This window comes from Lissotriton vulgaris, chromosome 3_2 (genome assembly GCF_964263255.1).
Source record: "Lissotriton vulgaris chromosome 3_2, aLisVul1.2, whole genome shotgun sequence".
In the NCBI taxonomy this organism is placed as follows: Eukaryota; Metazoa; Chordata; class Amphibia; order Caudata; family Salamandridae; genus Lissotriton; species Lissotriton vulgaris.
This window is the reverse complement of record NC_141690.1, coordinates 194,747,656-194,764,285: the sequence shown is the minus strand read 5'-3', so window position 1 is coordinate 194,764,285 and position 16,630 is coordinate 194,747,656. Positions and strand designations below refer to the sequence as shown.

At 46.6% G+C, this 16,630-nt stretch overlaps 1 protein-coding gene across 1 annotated transcript in view; it reads right to left on the bottom strand.

Moving 5' to 3' along the window:
* Positions 1-16,630, bottom strand: part of NELFA (negative elongation factor complex member A) — a 213,899-nt gene that overhangs the window by 137,683 nt on the left and 59,586 nt on the right. The window contains exon 3 of the mRNA XM_086964207.1: positions 8,030-8,191. Within this exon, the coding sequence (XP_086820333.1) occupies positions 8,030-8,191 (162 nt within the window). The remainder of the gene's footprint in view (positions 1-8,029; positions 8,192-16,630) is intronic.

Below are 16,630 nucleotides of genomic sequence, written 5' to 3'. Positions count from 1 at the left end.
GCTCCATTTATGGAGCCACCCAATAAATGACGGGGGCCGTTCCTAACCCCACTACAATACTCAAGAGGTTTTCGCCTGCGCGAAAAAGATGCGCAGAGCGCATCTTTTCGCCAGGCAAAACCTAAAAAGTGACACTTCTATTCCCACATTCTTGGTTTCCCTTTTGATTGGACTGTTCTTAAAGTTTGCCAGCTTACATTTCGCGGAATGGGTTCAAGTTTTACAGCCTGGTTTTAATAGTTTTAAAAATTCTCATTAAACATTGTATATATTTTATGTCTACATTTGAGTGCCCATATTTTTGGGGAATAAACTTCTCTGCATCTGTAAATAGTCAAAATAATACTGGTTAGACCAGACACCCTTGGCATGGTTTTCCCCTATCTTTTTGCCTCTGCCTCCTGTATTTTTGATGCTGTGCTGGATTTCGTTTTTGCTGGTTTAGATGCTTTGGACACTCTGCCACTGCTGATCAGTGCCAGAGTGTAAGTGCTCCCTATGGAAATCATCATATTGATTGGATGTACCCGATTGGCATATTTGTATCACCACGAAGTCCCTAGTAAAGTGCACTGGGTGTTCCAGGGCTGGTGATGACAGATGCTACTAGTGGGCCTGCAGCACTGATTGAACCACCCACATGAGTAGCCCTAAAATGGTGTCTCAGGTCTGTCACCGCAGTGCCTGTGTGCAGTCAGTGAACTGCCATGTCCTCCTGGTCAGTGTCCCCACTGGCTAGGCCTAACCCTTCCCTTTGTGTACACATTGGTCACCCCATGGAAGGCTCAAGGTACCCCCTTGGGCAGTGTGCAGTGTATATGAAAGGTAGAGCATGTACTAGTGCAGGTAACATGCTCTGGTAGTGAACAGAAGCCATTTTGTGTGATCACTGCTGCAAGGTTATCTTGCTCCATAGACTAACATGGGGGAGGCCGGTCCCAAAGGATACCAGCCTATCTTCCCACAGGAACAAGATGGGACATAAGTGATTGATAACCCTGAACTCAGAATTTAATAACATCTTTTAGGAAAGGTTGTTTTTCAATTCTGTGTTTGAGAATAGTACTGTTAGAAAGTGGCTGTTCTCTTGTCTAATCTTTCTGTTTGCCTGGGCCTGCTTGTGGATTGACTGTCTGGTTAGAGGGTGACAGGGGCTGGGGAGCCCCCAGGAGGTTGTCTGAGTCAGCCCTTGGTTGAATGACTGCATCTGCAACTAGAGTGGTGGGAGGAGGTAGCACCTGGGAGTGAATAGGGCTGTGCCTGCCTGCCAAAATGCTGGCTCCACCTCCTGCTGGGCGGCTGTCGCCTCTGCCCCTCACTCTGAAAGGAAGGAAGAAGGCAGGAAGCCCAAGGACTCCAGCAACACCTAGAACTGGTTTAGACCGGGCTCAGGGCCCACTTGCAAAGATTTCAAAGATTTTAGGTGGTATAAGAAAGACCCCCGACAACAGATTTTCAGTTTCTACAATCAAGAGGAACCTCTGCCAGAAGAAGGACTGCTGAAGAAGCTAAGGAAGACTGCCCTTGCTGTGTGCTCTGGGGCTGACCTGTTTTGCTGTTCATCTAAAGGAGAGAAGAAGGGGACTTTGCTGTGTGCTGTGACCCTGCCTGCTTGACTCCAAGACTTTGCTGTGTCTCTAAAAAGAAGCTGCAAGGGCCCGAGAAGAGCTGGCCTCCTGTTCCTGGAACCCAGGGTTAAGAGGTTCCTAAAGAAACTACAAGACGCTGTGAAGATTGTGCTGTAATTTCTGCTGGGTACCTGATTTGTAACTGCTGGCCGTGGAGGAGGATCGGTCTGCTCATCGGCACATTGTTGCAGAGGACCAAAGGTTTGTTGTGGGTGATAGATCCATCCGCGATCTATCACCCAAAAAGAGTTGGTGGCTCCATGGGCACTCTGCCCGCCTCTGGCCACGTGAAAATCACCGTGTCGCTTTTTCACCGCCGCTGCCCGGGGCCAGAAACATCCTGAAAGTCTGCTGTGCCTGGCCGGGGCCGCCGAAGAAGAAACCGAAGGAGCCGAGCCCCGATTGGCTCAGAGCGACGAGCTCCCTCAGCAAACGCCGCGCTGGGATTGGTTCCCAAGCCGCATCATCATCTTCGGGCTTGCGCTGGTATTGGCTGGAAGAAGGAAGGAGCCGTGACGTCACAAGGGGCTCGTCCGAGGAGCCGCGCTGGGAGTGGCTGAAGCCAGCGAGAAGTCCTGACGTCGCGAGGGGCTCGCCTGAAGGGGCGCGCACCGATTGGACGGTGTGAGGAGACAACGCGAAAGGTGCCCGGAGCCGCGCTCGAGTCTGCAGGAAGACCCGTCCTCGCCGAGGGACTCGTGAGTGTGTGCCCCGTCCCCGAACTGCCGTCCCAGCCTTAAAGTTACGCTCTGGCTCCCCGCCGCTCGTTGGATTGTCGAGAGCGGGCGGAGAGCTAGAGGGACCGGCAGAGGTCGCGTGAAGGTCTTCTCTACGCGGGGGGACCGCCCTGGTGCACACAGTGAGGCGCTTTGTGAAGAGCGCGCTAGACACGGCAATCAGGTCATTGTTTGAGTATTATAGATTACAGCTATCTTGCCTACGTGTAGCTTTACTTTGCATTTCCGCTAAAGACTGAGACTGGGATAAGTTCCCTAGATAAACTTCCTAACCAAGTACGAATATAAAGAAACGTCAAGTGATTTATGTAACTGCATTACCTTTGAAGAACTGCCTAAATCTAGATAAAGATATATTTTTATATATACTTACCTGTGTGGTCTCAGTTTGTGGTGTACTTTGCGGTCATTGTGTGTGTTAAGTGCATATTACACATTGCCTTGGGGATAAGCCGGCCTGCTCGTGCCAAGCTACCTAGGGGGTGAGCAGCGGTTATCTACAGTGTGTATCCCTTTACCCTGACTAGAAGCAAGGGTCCCTATTTGGACAAAGGTACTTACCTCTGCCAACTAGAGACATGTATTTCTGCCCGTTTCACCCGCTGAACGCGGCACGAATTCTGCTGCGGTGCGTGCATTCTAATCAGAGGGCGGGGTTCAGACGGCCCCCGGCCGTCCTCCGCACATGCCCAGCGTCACGTGGGTCGGCCGGGGGCCGTTCGTAGCACCAAAGGGGTTAAAATGTTCAATCCTCGGCTACCGCTTCTAAGGCTTAAAAAAATAAATCTCTTCGATCTGGTTAGTACTTGCTTAAAAGCACACGCTTCAATGTGTTTACTGGTTAAACTATATTCCTTTTGCTTTTAAAACAATGTGTTTATAATATAAAATAAATGTATAAATGGTTTTAAAAAGGGATGTATACCAATTCAAATTTGTAATAGCATCTTTAAAATCATGCACCTGGTTTTCTAAAACAGTCTGTGTAGTCTTTAGGTTCTGTCAAAGCTGGGAACTCTTAGGCACCGACTAACTAGCAAGATTACGGCCGATCGTAAAGGGGAGATTTTTTTAATTCTTTGTTTTTCTCTGAGAGAAAAAAATATTTAAATCTGTGAAAATCTATGTTTTTTAATTGAATTGATAGCGAGAGAGATGCTGCCCCTCCCACACCCCTAATACCTATCACACATACCTGTGTAGCCGTATCTCTTGGAACGGCACGGAACCAGCAGATTCCTCCACGACCCCTTTGCACCAGCGCGCTGGACAGCGCATTATGGCGCGTTGTACAGGGCCATGGGGTAAAGAGCAGCGCTCCGCTGTCCCTTGCCGATTTAAAAACCCATTCGGGAAGAGCCGGCCTGTGTGCCACCCATAGAGAGCTTTGCTTCCCCGCAAAGTGCGTGGATCGATTCTTACAAAACAGTCTCAGTCGGCTCATTGATCGGGGCACAGCCATGACATTAGTGCACTCGCACTGCCAAAAAGTGAGAGAGTTGAGCAGGGGTCAGGAGACACACAAAGTGCTCAGTATCATCAGTTTGCTATTTGTGGCTGTGTGGAATTGGCGCTCTTCTCCGAGTGACAGGAAGAAAAACACACACTCCAGCCACGAGAAATCGGAAAGATTATGCTTTTATTAAGAGATGCGCGGGCATAGACCATTTGGAACAGCAAAACTGAAAGTAAGTGCACATGCGGGAGGAGCTTTGACTCGCAACATTCTTGCAAACAAATTAATCAGGCACCGGAGGCAGGCTGCCAATATCTCCAGAGAGATTTTACAGCATGAATTAGATAAGATGCGTTACGATTAAGTCCTCCTGCCGACAAATTGAATGATGTCGTAGATTGGAGAGATTGCTTTTCCGTGGAACGCATCACGGTGGTGAGGCCTTGGTCTACAGTCGAGGCACGTTCGGTGGTGGAGAGCCGCTTGGGCCTCAGTGTGCAGGGTGGTGCCTGCAGACTTTATCTTTAGGCGGGTGGGGGGGCATCTGTTTCTAATTAGCATGGCCAGGGAAAGATTATGCTAATTAGAAACAGATGCGCCCCCCCCCCCCTAAAGATAAGAAAGTGCTTCACGACAGCCATGAAGCAGACGATCCAGTCCGGATGGGCCGTCCAAAAGGGAGAAAGGGCAGTGACCAAAAAGCATCCTTTTCAATGGCAAGCCAGCGTTTAGCATAAACACTGACGTGACCCAATGAAAATGATGGACGGGGCTTCAAGTCCCCGTCTGAAATCTCCTCTCAATATGTCTCGCCGAGCGAGCAGCGCATGCGCACTGCAACGCTAGGCGAGACCTAAAAAACTGCCCTCAATGGAGCCTCCATGATAAAAGCAAAAATGTCATCTAGGCTGTGCCCAGCGATATCTGTGCGTTTGTGGACGATTTGATGAAGGTTTAGTGCGTCTAGGCCAGTGTTTATTGTTTTTGGATGAGGCATATTGGGTTTGTCAAAACAAATGTTGAGGCCACCCATAACGCATAGGTTTAGTTTATTGTTATTAGGTTTGAAACAGTGTCTAGACATGTAGAAACACAGTTGTGAAGAGTGGCACGTTGCTTATATTGTTTGCTTGTGTTTAGGGTGGAAGGTGTATGAGTTCGGGGTGGTGGTGCAGCATGTGGGTCATGAGGCAAGGTTCTAAATTGTCCAATGGATGATAGGCGGTTAGAAGAGAGTTGATGTGTTGCTGTGTGTGTGTTAGGTGTGGTAGAAGAGAGAAAGCTTGCAATTGTAGTTTGTTCATTTGTGTAGTTTGAAAGGTGGGTGTATGATTTTATTTTGTAACTAAGTATTATGAGGTGCTGCGCTCAAGAGATTTTGTAGTGCGGATATGTTTTGAGGAGTAGTGAAAACAGGTGCTGATGTATTTGTTTTATGAGATGGATTTGTTGGTATAGTATTGTTTGTGAGCGGTAGTTGTAAGGAAAAGGGGGTGGTGATGTGTTTGTGAGTAGAGTATTTTGTGTGTAAGAGGGGATGAACTAGAATTAAGAATGTTTGTCTTAGACTTGTTTTCTGCAAGAGTTAAAATGTGTGATGCCGTGGAGTGTATGTGTTGTGCAGTTGTGTTATTGTCTTAGGAAGAATGAGGGTGTTGGTCGGACAAATGATGGAAGGAGGAGTATAGGTTTTAGTGATAAAGGGGGTCTGTTAGGAGTAATTAGAGTGGGGAGTGTGTGTCTGGATGTCTATGATGTTTTCCCTATCTTGGTGAGGGTCTGCATGGGTGTTACCATAGACAACTCATTGTGTTCAACATTTTCATGTTGTGTATAGGCAGTAGTCTAGTAATTATGCAAGTGTTGGGCTTTCCTTTGCTATGATCCGACACTGGTCATAGATATTTAAGCCAGAGGTCCTGTCGTACTATAAATAACGAGCACTAGACTTGCTGCCCTTGGATAATGTATAGTTGGAACAATAGTAGTGAAACCATTCCCACAATGAAATTCTTCAAATTCATTGAGGTGAAGGGCAGCAAGCAGCTATGCAGATAGCTGACTTCTATGTCTATGGATCATGTGTCGCACCTGAGAGGTTTTAAGTGAATGCAATAGGGTATCCATTTTGCTGAAAAACGCCGGAACCGCAACATGTTCAGGATGGCGTACAGTGTTTGAATAAAATGTGTGAAGGGTCGGCCCTGTTTATATTAGAGCAGGTTTTTTGAGAATATACTTTGTTTTTACTGTAATTGTATTAGGGAAGTAAACTTCCAAACCGCCTTTTTTTAGATTACATGTTTTACCCTAAAAAAAAAACATCACGTCTATTTAAACACTGCTAAACCCTAATAAACAATATTAAACCCTGCAAACCTTTCCCATTCAAAACCCCTAGCATCCCATATTTACATAAACCTATCCTTAACCGGAGCCCTACAGTGTGCATACACACACACACACACACTGTGGGTAGTTCTAGTTGGAACCTAGTTTCCATAGACCAAGCGTTTTTTATTTTGTTTAGAAATTTGACGTGGTTTGACGAATCTTCACGAAATGGTAAATACTCGGAATAAAATAATTTACATAAATCAGACAATTACATTCAAAGGCACACACATCAACATGTTTAGTTTTTGTTTTTATTGAAAAAAGCATGCCTATTCTGGGTATCTTAAAAGGTTTTACAACTGTCAGTTTTGGTTGTATTTTTTTGGCCTTACTACGTAACTCCGAAAACAGTTCGTTCGATTAATAGCCCAGCAGGACAGATTTGTACAACACAAATGCATAATGTAAGTAGTTAAGGAGAAGGAGCTGGCTGTAAGACTCAAATATCAGACCGTGGAAAGCGAAATAAAGTATTTGGGACTGTTCTGTACAAGGAGTGCCGTCAGGAAATAACTGCTGTTTTGCCACAAGGTCTGTGGTGAATACGAATTTGCAAGGATTAATAAAAACAAGTTAACGACAATGAACTGAGTTATTTTTATGGTGTTTAAATTACAATTAAATATGAAAGTTTTTTTGAATGCATTTGACAAAATAACGTCCATCAATTGGGGGTGCTGATATCATATGGATAAAGTTTTTACCTGAATAGAGTAATCGACAACTGAAAGTGACCAGCTAATGTTTGGCAACACATTTACCCATGCATGCCACCAAGCAGCCTCTTTATTTGGTTACTGTTAATAACTTGAGCCAGAAACAATTTTATCGAAATTAGCAAATTAAGTTCCACAAATGAATACTTACGCAGAAAAAAACACTGCTGGGACAGTACTGTAATTCCAGTGCATCTAGGCATACCAAGGTAGCCAGCCTGAGGGCAATAACAAGCACATAGATATGCGAGGGAAGCAATGTTGGTGACTGGAGGGGGAACCAGCCCCCATTGGGAGTAGCTTACCATTTGGTAGTGGAGGAACTAATCTACTAAAATCCTGACCAAACACAAATTTTGTTAATAGAGGACCTACCCACGCATAGCTGTAAGGTCGGATTGTGACCAATCTATTAACCTCACGACGCCTAGAAGGGGAAACACAAGCACACATTCTTCTGGTGGTTTACACATAGGAAGGTGAAGGGTATGTAGGTCATAGCTTTCTCTCATTTTAGTCTCCGCTGTACTACGACTCCAAATGAGCCTAGCAGGCCGAAGCACATTAGCCAGATTAATAGATCTATAGAATACAGAGTCTAGTGTCACCAGACCAGGTCTGCAAAATCTAAAGGACCACCAGCAGGTTTACCAAACTGATCAGCACACAATGTAGGGAGAGTATTTGATAACAATATCAAATAGACACGTGCATCAAATATCTTCATTTGTATCAAATGAAGCGCCCACAAGCTCCGTAAAGGGGGTTACATTTCTCGAGTGGAGAACAGAAGAGGTCACGTTTGGGTACACCTCAGTTTGAAATACTTGAAAGGCGCTTTTTTTCTTTTAAAGCAAACTTAAAATAACTGAAAATAAACCCATTCGCATTACCTGCAATAACTGACAAAGTGATGTTGGAATTTCGAACTAGTTTTATGAGGCAATTTCAATTTTCCACTAAGTGGCTTTTCAGTATTGCAATTCTAGTATTCTGAGAAGATTAATAAAAGTCAAATGTCAGCTTAAAGGGTAATCTTTGAACACAAACTCACCGCCTGCAGCAATGCATTGAATGGAGTGCGATTAAACTTACACTTCTGCAGCAGCTCTGCTCGAAGAGTGGCACTTTTCGGTTTTCTTTTCAGCTGAAAGTGTTTCACGGCGGGCGTGAGAGGTCCGGCCAGCGTCGTCAATGCATTTTTGTTCAAATACTGGCACTCCAATGGCAGCATGGCTGAAGCCTCGCATTCACTCACTGCAGGAAGACAAGAGCGAGTGGTTATACATTCCATGTGGTTCTCATTGATGCTCTGCACACAATGCAACTGAAGTCCCTGTTCTAGCCTCTCAGATCGTCCAAACCTCGATGACGCTGTTTACTGCTACGAACCTGCTGAGAGCAGTCCAAACATTGGAAAGTATTTTGGCGACTGCGGCCAAAATACGGTTTGTGTTACCATACAATTCCTTGTCGCAAGGTCACGACTTTCCTGGTCCTGGAACGTCCTGTTTTATTTAATTCGTCAGGAGTCTGCGTTCCTTTGGCTTGCTGAAAATAGTGTTACTCTCAGAATTACGTAATTAATTATAAGAATGTCCACACCGCTAAAGTGGTGTCCTGGTGACAGGGGGGTGGGAGGTGGGGAGGGGGTGCGGGGGGGGTGGGGAGGCTGTGAATCCCCGTGACTGTACGGGTGTATTTTTTGTTTTACATTCAACGGTTGCTTATTCGTTGTTGTGCTGTCAGGTAACACCGCCAACTCCAATTCTAATGTTCCCTTTATTGCAGCTACTAAATTACAGCTGCACAGAATGATGCAATCCCAGGAAAAGCCTTAGATGATGTAACGCCAAGCAACCAGAGGCACTCAGTGATCCAATTTAGAGACTTTTACATATGCAGCAGGCAAGGATCACACATGTAGGGAAAGTGCACCTAGGAAGCAGTTCGGGATCAATCAGAATAAGTAACACCCCAAGTTGTTGGTCAAGCTCATGCTTAAAGAGCTGGTTTATAAGAATATATACACACAAAACAAGCACTGGTAAAGCCAGTAGGTCTGCTTAGTTTAGAACGGAGTCATTCTTCAATGATTAGCGTGTTTATCTGTGTTTGTGTGGAAGGGGGAGTTCGAAAGTCCTAATCAGTTAATAGATGAGTGAGTGAGTGCATGGATGAATTGATGCGCACCAGTTATACAAATCTGGTAAGCTGAGACCTCAGAGCAGTAACCCGGTTTATAAAAATGAGAAGAATTACCAGTATGCCAGTGCAAGCATTACACCGAAACTGGAAACCAGTTTGGCAAGAGCGCCAATGACATCTATTGGAAAAAATGATTGTCTCTATGCTAGTGCAAGCATTACATCGGGGTAGGCACCAACAATGCCAAAAGTATGGCAAGAATTTCCGACATAGTGCCGGGGTGTGTTCTCAACACCAGTTAGATACACTTGCTGAAGGAGAGACGCGGAAAACAAAGTGATGCAATAAGGTCTGTTGCAAATGCAACACACTCTGCTGCCCTTCATGGGTACTCCGCTTTCCTTATCTTTATTTCGACAAAAAATGTCATAAGAAGTCACAATAAAATTTCAGCACAAGTCATTGCAATTTTAAGATAAGAAACCAGGAATACATCTAGTCATAAAACTAATTCATCATAAAAACATTTGCAACAGTTAAAGAGAAAGTCGACTCAAGGTCCCGCTCCTCACTAATAACATTCAAGCACCCTGAAGCTATACAAAGATACACTAAATCTCATTTTGCCACATAATATCTTCCGATATGCCACATAGCAGCTAAAAATTTGCTTACAGCAAAAACAATTGGAGATAGATCAGTTTTTAATATTCAATAGGAGTAAAAACACTGCCTGATCCCCAAGTTTTTGCAAATTGGAACAATCCACTTCTTCCTGGATGTCTGGTAGGAAGGACAGAAGAACATTACATGGATTTCATTTTCTAGCTCCGCGGTGCAGGCTGGACAATTTTTGGGAGTAGGTGGATACCATCGGCTAGTGAGGGCTCTAATTGGCAGAGAGTCGCGTCTCCATTGGAGATCCAACTTCTTAAGACCGGTAGGACTAATGTCATCAAGCACAGTCTCTATTTTATAATAATCTTTCATTGCTACAAATGTGCTCGACAGTGTCCCCATTTGGGCATTCGATAAACAAGCAGACAAATTCTGATCATAATACATATTAACCAGGTCTTTATGGGATATGCTTCTACAAGCTTGTTCAGGGTTAATCCACAATAAAGGACAGCCTAGCCTCTCAAATTCCTGCCTTATATATTTTAGCCAGGGAAGTTTCCATGCATTTGGGAGATTTAACAGCTCCGAAAGTTCTTGCCTGTAACTGGAGAGTTCCGGGTTACCCACAGTCGCCTCCAGAAAGTTAGGGGCTTAAGGCCCAATTCCTCTTTTAATGATCTCAGTCCCAGATCTAACCTCAGGGGAAGCAGGGGTGTACTGACAGGCAGAGATACCAACTGCCTAAGAAACTTGTTTTCCGTGGCGGTAATTGCAGGGGCGCAATTGTGGCCCCACAGTTCACCTCCATAAATTACCGCCCCACGTGCCTGCATTTTGTAGATTTCAAGAGGTGAGCCAATAGGTTTTAGCATGGAATTATTCAGTAGTTTAAGAATCCCCCCGCCTTTTGAGAGAGCTTTAATTGAGATTTGATCTGATGTTGAGCCCAGGTCATATTTTCATTGAGAGTCAGACCCAGATACTCAAACGTCTGTACTCTTTCCAGCCGAACACCACCTATAGCAGGGTTTGGACGTGTTGTTTTCGGGGGATTAAAAATCATGAATTTCGTTTTAGATGTATTTATTTCGAGCCCCCGATCATAACAGAAGGTGACAAAGCCATCCAAGACTCGCTGTATACCCATTTGAATCTTAGCGAGTAACAGGGTATCATCTGCGAACATGATCACAGAGATCCCAGACCCAGCGAGCCTTGGGGCATCTCTATTGGGGACCGCATTCAGATGGGGGATTACTCTGTTGACAGAGGCAGAACAGAGTTGGCGCCAGAACGCAACCATGCCTAACCCCCCTGCCAACGGAGAAGCTTGATGACAAATTGCCTTCTCTGCCACACCTGACCCTTGCGAAATTCTCAGTATGAAGTCGAATTATGAGATCCAGAAGGGGAACTGGAATGCCTAAGTCCCCTAAAACGCTCCAAAGTTTCCTGCGTGGGACCAGATCGAAGGCCGCACGGAGGTCTACGAAAACAGTGTATCATGAACCGCCCTCCACCTTGACCGTTTTCCAGTAAAGCATAGATAATCTAAAAATCGTGTCAGTGGTGGATATGTTCTTTCTAAAACCCGCTTGATATTGGCTTAACATTTCAGAATCCTCTATCCAGTCCAAGAGGCGGTCCAGAATCAGCCTTGCAAAGAGTTTCTGGGATATATCTATTAGGCTGATTGGCCTGTAGTTGGCTGGGAGCAGAGGTGACCCCTTCTTGAAGATAGGGACTAACTCTGCTCCCAGCCAAGTACTTGAAACCGCCATACCTCCAAGGATTGCATTAAAAATCATTAGCAAATAAGGAGCCCAAATCCCGGGTTCGTGTTTATAAAGATCGCCCGGTACCTTGTCCAATCCTGGTGCTTTACCCGCAGGGAGCTTGGATATAGCAGCCCGGACCTCTCCTAAAGTGAACCTAATCTCAGATGAGCCAACAACAGGGCTAGTCACTAGGTCGCCTGGAGGGAGCTCCATACGGGAATTGTCCCCCTAATACAGGATGCTAAAGTGTTCTTCCCACACCTCTGCAGCAATGTTCGGCACTACTGCCAACTCTGGTTCAACCGAGCCAGCGCTCACAATCTGCCAGAACATCCGTGCAGCTTTAACCGCTAGGGCTGATGTTAACTTTGCCCAGTTTTCATTCCCCCACTCGATCTTAGCATGGTGGATTAGCTGCTGTTATGCTTGCCTCCTGCGCTTTATACGTTCCCTATTGCTATTCTGTTTCAGTGCACCAAGGAGTTCTCTTTTCGCCAATCTGCATGCTCTGTTATACCAGGTTGGCTTCCTTCCAACCCTTCTCCCACTAGGACCTGGGGGATTTAGGATATCTGAGAGACTATCAAGTAATACCTTATTGAGTTCTCCCAACCTTTCTAAAAAATCATGCGTAGGGTGCTGTTCAAGAAGATCAACCACGTCTGCTAGTACAGGGATAACCCGGGCATATAGTTCGCTTACTCCATCTGGGTTGATGACCAGCTTATCCCATCTTACCCTAAGTCTGTTACTAGACAGGGTAACCCCATTAGATGTATCGGACTGTGGTGAAGGACTGCCCTTATGAATACCAGGCACGGAAAAGTCCAGAATCAAGGGGTTATGATCTCTCTCTCCCCTGGGTACAACCCTAAAGTCTAATACTCTATTCCAAGCCCTGCACTCAACAAAAATATAATCCAGTCGTGCCTCCCTCCCTGGCTTGTTAAAGGTGGTCATAGGCGGGTTGTCAGACTTTGTACAGCCATTACATGCCTTGATAGAATGGGCCAAAGTCAGGGACGTAATTTGAATGGCCAGAGGAGCCCATGGCCTTGCTGAGGGGCCTCCCACCTGTGGGATTTTCCAAAGATCCTCCTCCTCCTGATTTACGCCATCCAGTAAACCCTCAAGTGGTTCAAAGTGGGAGTTGAAGTCTCCACCCATCACAAGCATAACTCCCTCTGGAATGTTAGTTAAGAAGGAGGATAGCTCTTCAATGGCTTCAGACTCCGAGGTGGAACTCACAGGTCTAGAGTAGATATTGACCAGTGCGAGTCTGGAGCCATTCTGCCACTCTAGGATCACACACTGAACGTCCTCAGATGATGTATCCATGATTCTAGCACCTCAACCCAAATGGGTTGCGAACCAAATTGTTAGACCCCCCCCCCCCCGACGGTCTACCTTTCCCCCCCACCTTGCGGGGACTGAGAATGAAGCAAATCCTAGGCGAAATTGCTCCTCCCGCGCCCAAGTTTCCTGGAAGAGGCAAATATCATTCAGATCTACAAATGATCCCCAATCGGGGCAGGCCAGTTTATTACAAAGGCCTGCTACATTCCAGGAAAGGATTTTTAATACACACGGGTCGGAGGGGGTGCCGGGAGGTTGCATAGAGGGTTCTTCATCAATAGTGCTCACGAGACCAGGAAATAAATATTCTTTGGAAAGATGACCACCATCAGGGATAGCTGCCACTGTCCCCAGCTGATCTATATGAGGGGGCCCCCATTCTCTTCCCCCAGTGCCTACCTCCCACTGGAGTCAATCTATCTGGTCAAGGCAGCTGTACCTATTGGTATATGAATAATCACCCGGGGTAGGTGCGTCATATCAAATAGGCCTGTACCTTCCGCCTTGAAAACTTGGTCCCACCCTTGTCCATCCTTCATCAATACCTGGGTTCAATCGGATGTTTGGTGGTGGGTAAAAGAAGGACAATGGCAGTGGTTGAATGGTTGTGTTTCCCGAACTACCCAACCAGTTGCAGATATGGAAAAACAATCTGCGGATCCCTAAAGTTCACTAGGATGCAATCACCCTTGATTTTCTTCGTGGTGTTTCCCACCCAAGCAACCCTCCTGACCATCAGCAGCTCGCTTCTCATGCTGGGGGGGAAGGGGCCTATGGATGTTCAACCAACTGATCACTTTATTTTTTAGAGAATCAAAAGTTTCTAGTGCAGAGTTGGTAAGCTCAGGCACACCGCTTAAAATTACTACATGACATGCCGCCTCTGGGGGTAGATTACCTACTTTTTTTCCGGCTCAAGCTATTTAAATCCTGGGCAGAACGGTCCCCAATCTCAATGGGGATCTTCGCTGGCCTCGTTGAGTTCTTTGTGACTGCCAGCTTGGAATTCTGTGCTAAGGGCAAGGGGGGTGGTTGCCTAGGGGAGGATACTAAAGTAGGGATTGGTGGGTTGGATAGAGGTACGCTTGCTGAAGTGGGAGGGATGGTTTTCTTGGCAGTTATCAGACCAGATGGATTAGGTAGAAGGGGGACCCCCACATTCGGAGACACTCTTTGGGTGCTACCCATACTTCTCAAATGATCCTCGATACCCCCGGTGACCGTTTCTATTACTTGTAACCTAGTATCAATACGGTCAAGTCTGGCCATCAGGGGGTCTAAGAAATTCTTCAAGACGTTAGTAAAAGCCTGGGTAGACTGTAACCCCCCCCCCCCCCCCCCCCCCCCAGAGGACCCCTCACCAAAAATAAAAGAAACAGGCAGCGCCGTCACCCGTGTTTGTACGGGCTGGGTTGGACTAGCCTTTACATTTACAGTTAAAGGGGTAGGACAGTCCACTATATGGGGGATGTTCTCAGGGTTATTAAGGGGAGGATCCAATTTAGCCCTTTTTCCTCCCTTTAACTGCCTCCCTCTTTTCCTTTTCGGGACCGCACCTTCCCGCAGTCCTCGAGATTGGGATAGATTTAGGTCACTCCCCTCATCTAAAATCAGAACTGCCTCCGATGTTGAAGCAGGTGCAACCTCAGATATCGTCTGGAGCGAGTCTCGATGTGAAGATGAAGTAGTCCTTAGCTCTTGCAAGACAGACTTAATCGTTTGGTCGATACTGTCCAAAAGAGCTATATGGGAAGCATCAACCTTTTCAGGGGGATCTGGCATTCGCAATTAGACCCAAGGAGGATCTTCTAGCGCTTTCAATCCCATCCGATAGCCGCCTTTCTAGCATAGTTAGTTCATTGTTCACCACAGAATTAGCTCGAATTAGAAAACTGTCCAAAGTACCTGCAACCATGGACGTAGATGCCATGGCTTTGCTTCTCATCTCCCTTGATGTCATGTTCCTTGTTCTTAATGGAAGTCCCAGCCAGGTTTGTTACGGTGCGAAATAATTATCCTCCGGGTGGGCTAGCCGTAGGGCAAGAGGGGTGGCCCGGTCCGGTCTCGCTCGGGCTTAAACGGGCCCGCCCTTGGCCCCGGTCTTCGTCCTGCGAGAGTTCCGCTAGCGCGTCAATGGGCGTGTCTGAAATAGTTGGTGGGAGGGATACGGGAAGAGGCCCCAGCTGCGGCCAATAATCAGAGCGTAAGGCCCGCTGGACCTCGCAGTCCCGAGCCGAGTATCCCCTTGTGAATGCTCTCCTCCTCCTAGTGCTCGAGAGTCCAATGCCCCGTTCTACTGCTCCATAAAGGGAAGGAATGGCAAACAGCACAAAGTCCAAGCCTGCGAGCGGCACCCCGCATTCCACTCAAACCACTTGGGCTGAGAGCCAGCTGCTACTGTAAGGCGGTTCTATAGAAAACGGCAAGTTAAAGCCAAGCAAGCCAGAAAGGGAGTGTGGATGATGCTCCTTGGCAGCTACTCCCTCTGACAACCCACCGACAACTAACACAGCCTGCTGCGAACACCAAATATAACCATAGGGGCTGGAAGTAGAGGTGCTGCAGCATCTCCAAAATAGCCATGCTGGCGTTCCGAAGGCGCATGAACATTAAAGATGCCTTTACATTTTGTTTGCATGTGGTTTGGCTATGCATTCATAGACCGAGGTCAGACGCCAGTCTAGACTTCTGATAAATCGCAGTCCGACCAGCTTCCCTATTAAAAGAAAAAGCAGCAAAGTTACAGGATTATGTAAAGTGAAATATATGACAATATTGCTGGTGTAAAAGAAAAGGGTGCAGGATGCCATTTTCTTCGACACAACACAATTTAAATACTTATAAACGACCTGTACAAATAATTCAAAATATGTTTTACTGAGCAAGCTATATAGCACACTAAGTGTGTAAAATGGATTTCAATTAATATTTGTAATTTGCACAACACCAACTAAAGTGTCTTTCTTTTGATCCTATTAAAAATTTTGTTGCTTTATTGTGCTTTGCCAACAGCTTTTTTTTTTAGTTTTATGTAGCGAGAACTAGACCCGAAGGAATCGGAGCGCTTTACATGACCGCCAGTTGGGTTACAAACTGACATTCATTTTTTGTAATGCACAGGGAGATCAAGTGATATACCCGCAGGGGTCGACAAATGTACTCGACCGCTCGCAAATGCGAGTGAATTTCACGAAGGGCGAGTCAGTTTCAAAGCCTTCTTGACCGGCCTGGCGAGTGCTATCTGGCACTGCAGTAGCAGGTGAAGGCTCTAGGGGGCAGCATCACGGCAGCGGCAACGACGGCATTCTGCACGCACCACCTAGCATAGTGGTGGTGGTGGTGCGGTGCGCGGTGAAGGCTCTAGGGGGTAGCATGCACGCACCACCTAACTTAGTGGTGGTGGTGTGGTGCGCTGCCTATTGTTGCTGTGGGTCCCAGGGCCGTCAATCACCTAGCACGCGAAAGCGCTACCAATGACGGCCCTGGACTGCCCCCACGCTGTGCTGCTTAAAGTGCAGCAGTACGCCACGGAGAAGTGGGCGAAACCGCGATGAATGAAGACGAGAAGGAAGACAATGAACATGAGAAAAAGGAGCGAGGCTGAACGGGAGCCACCCGGCTGTCTGTATGTCTCCGAGAGCTGCGCTGTTGAACACGCGTGCGAGTGCAGGTGAGAGGTGGACATGTGACAGCCTCCTCTGGGGAGGCACTGGGATGTCAACTCCTGACATCTTGCAGACCTGCCCTGTGACAGCTTCAGATCAAGATGATCAAATCGAAGACAGGGGCGGGG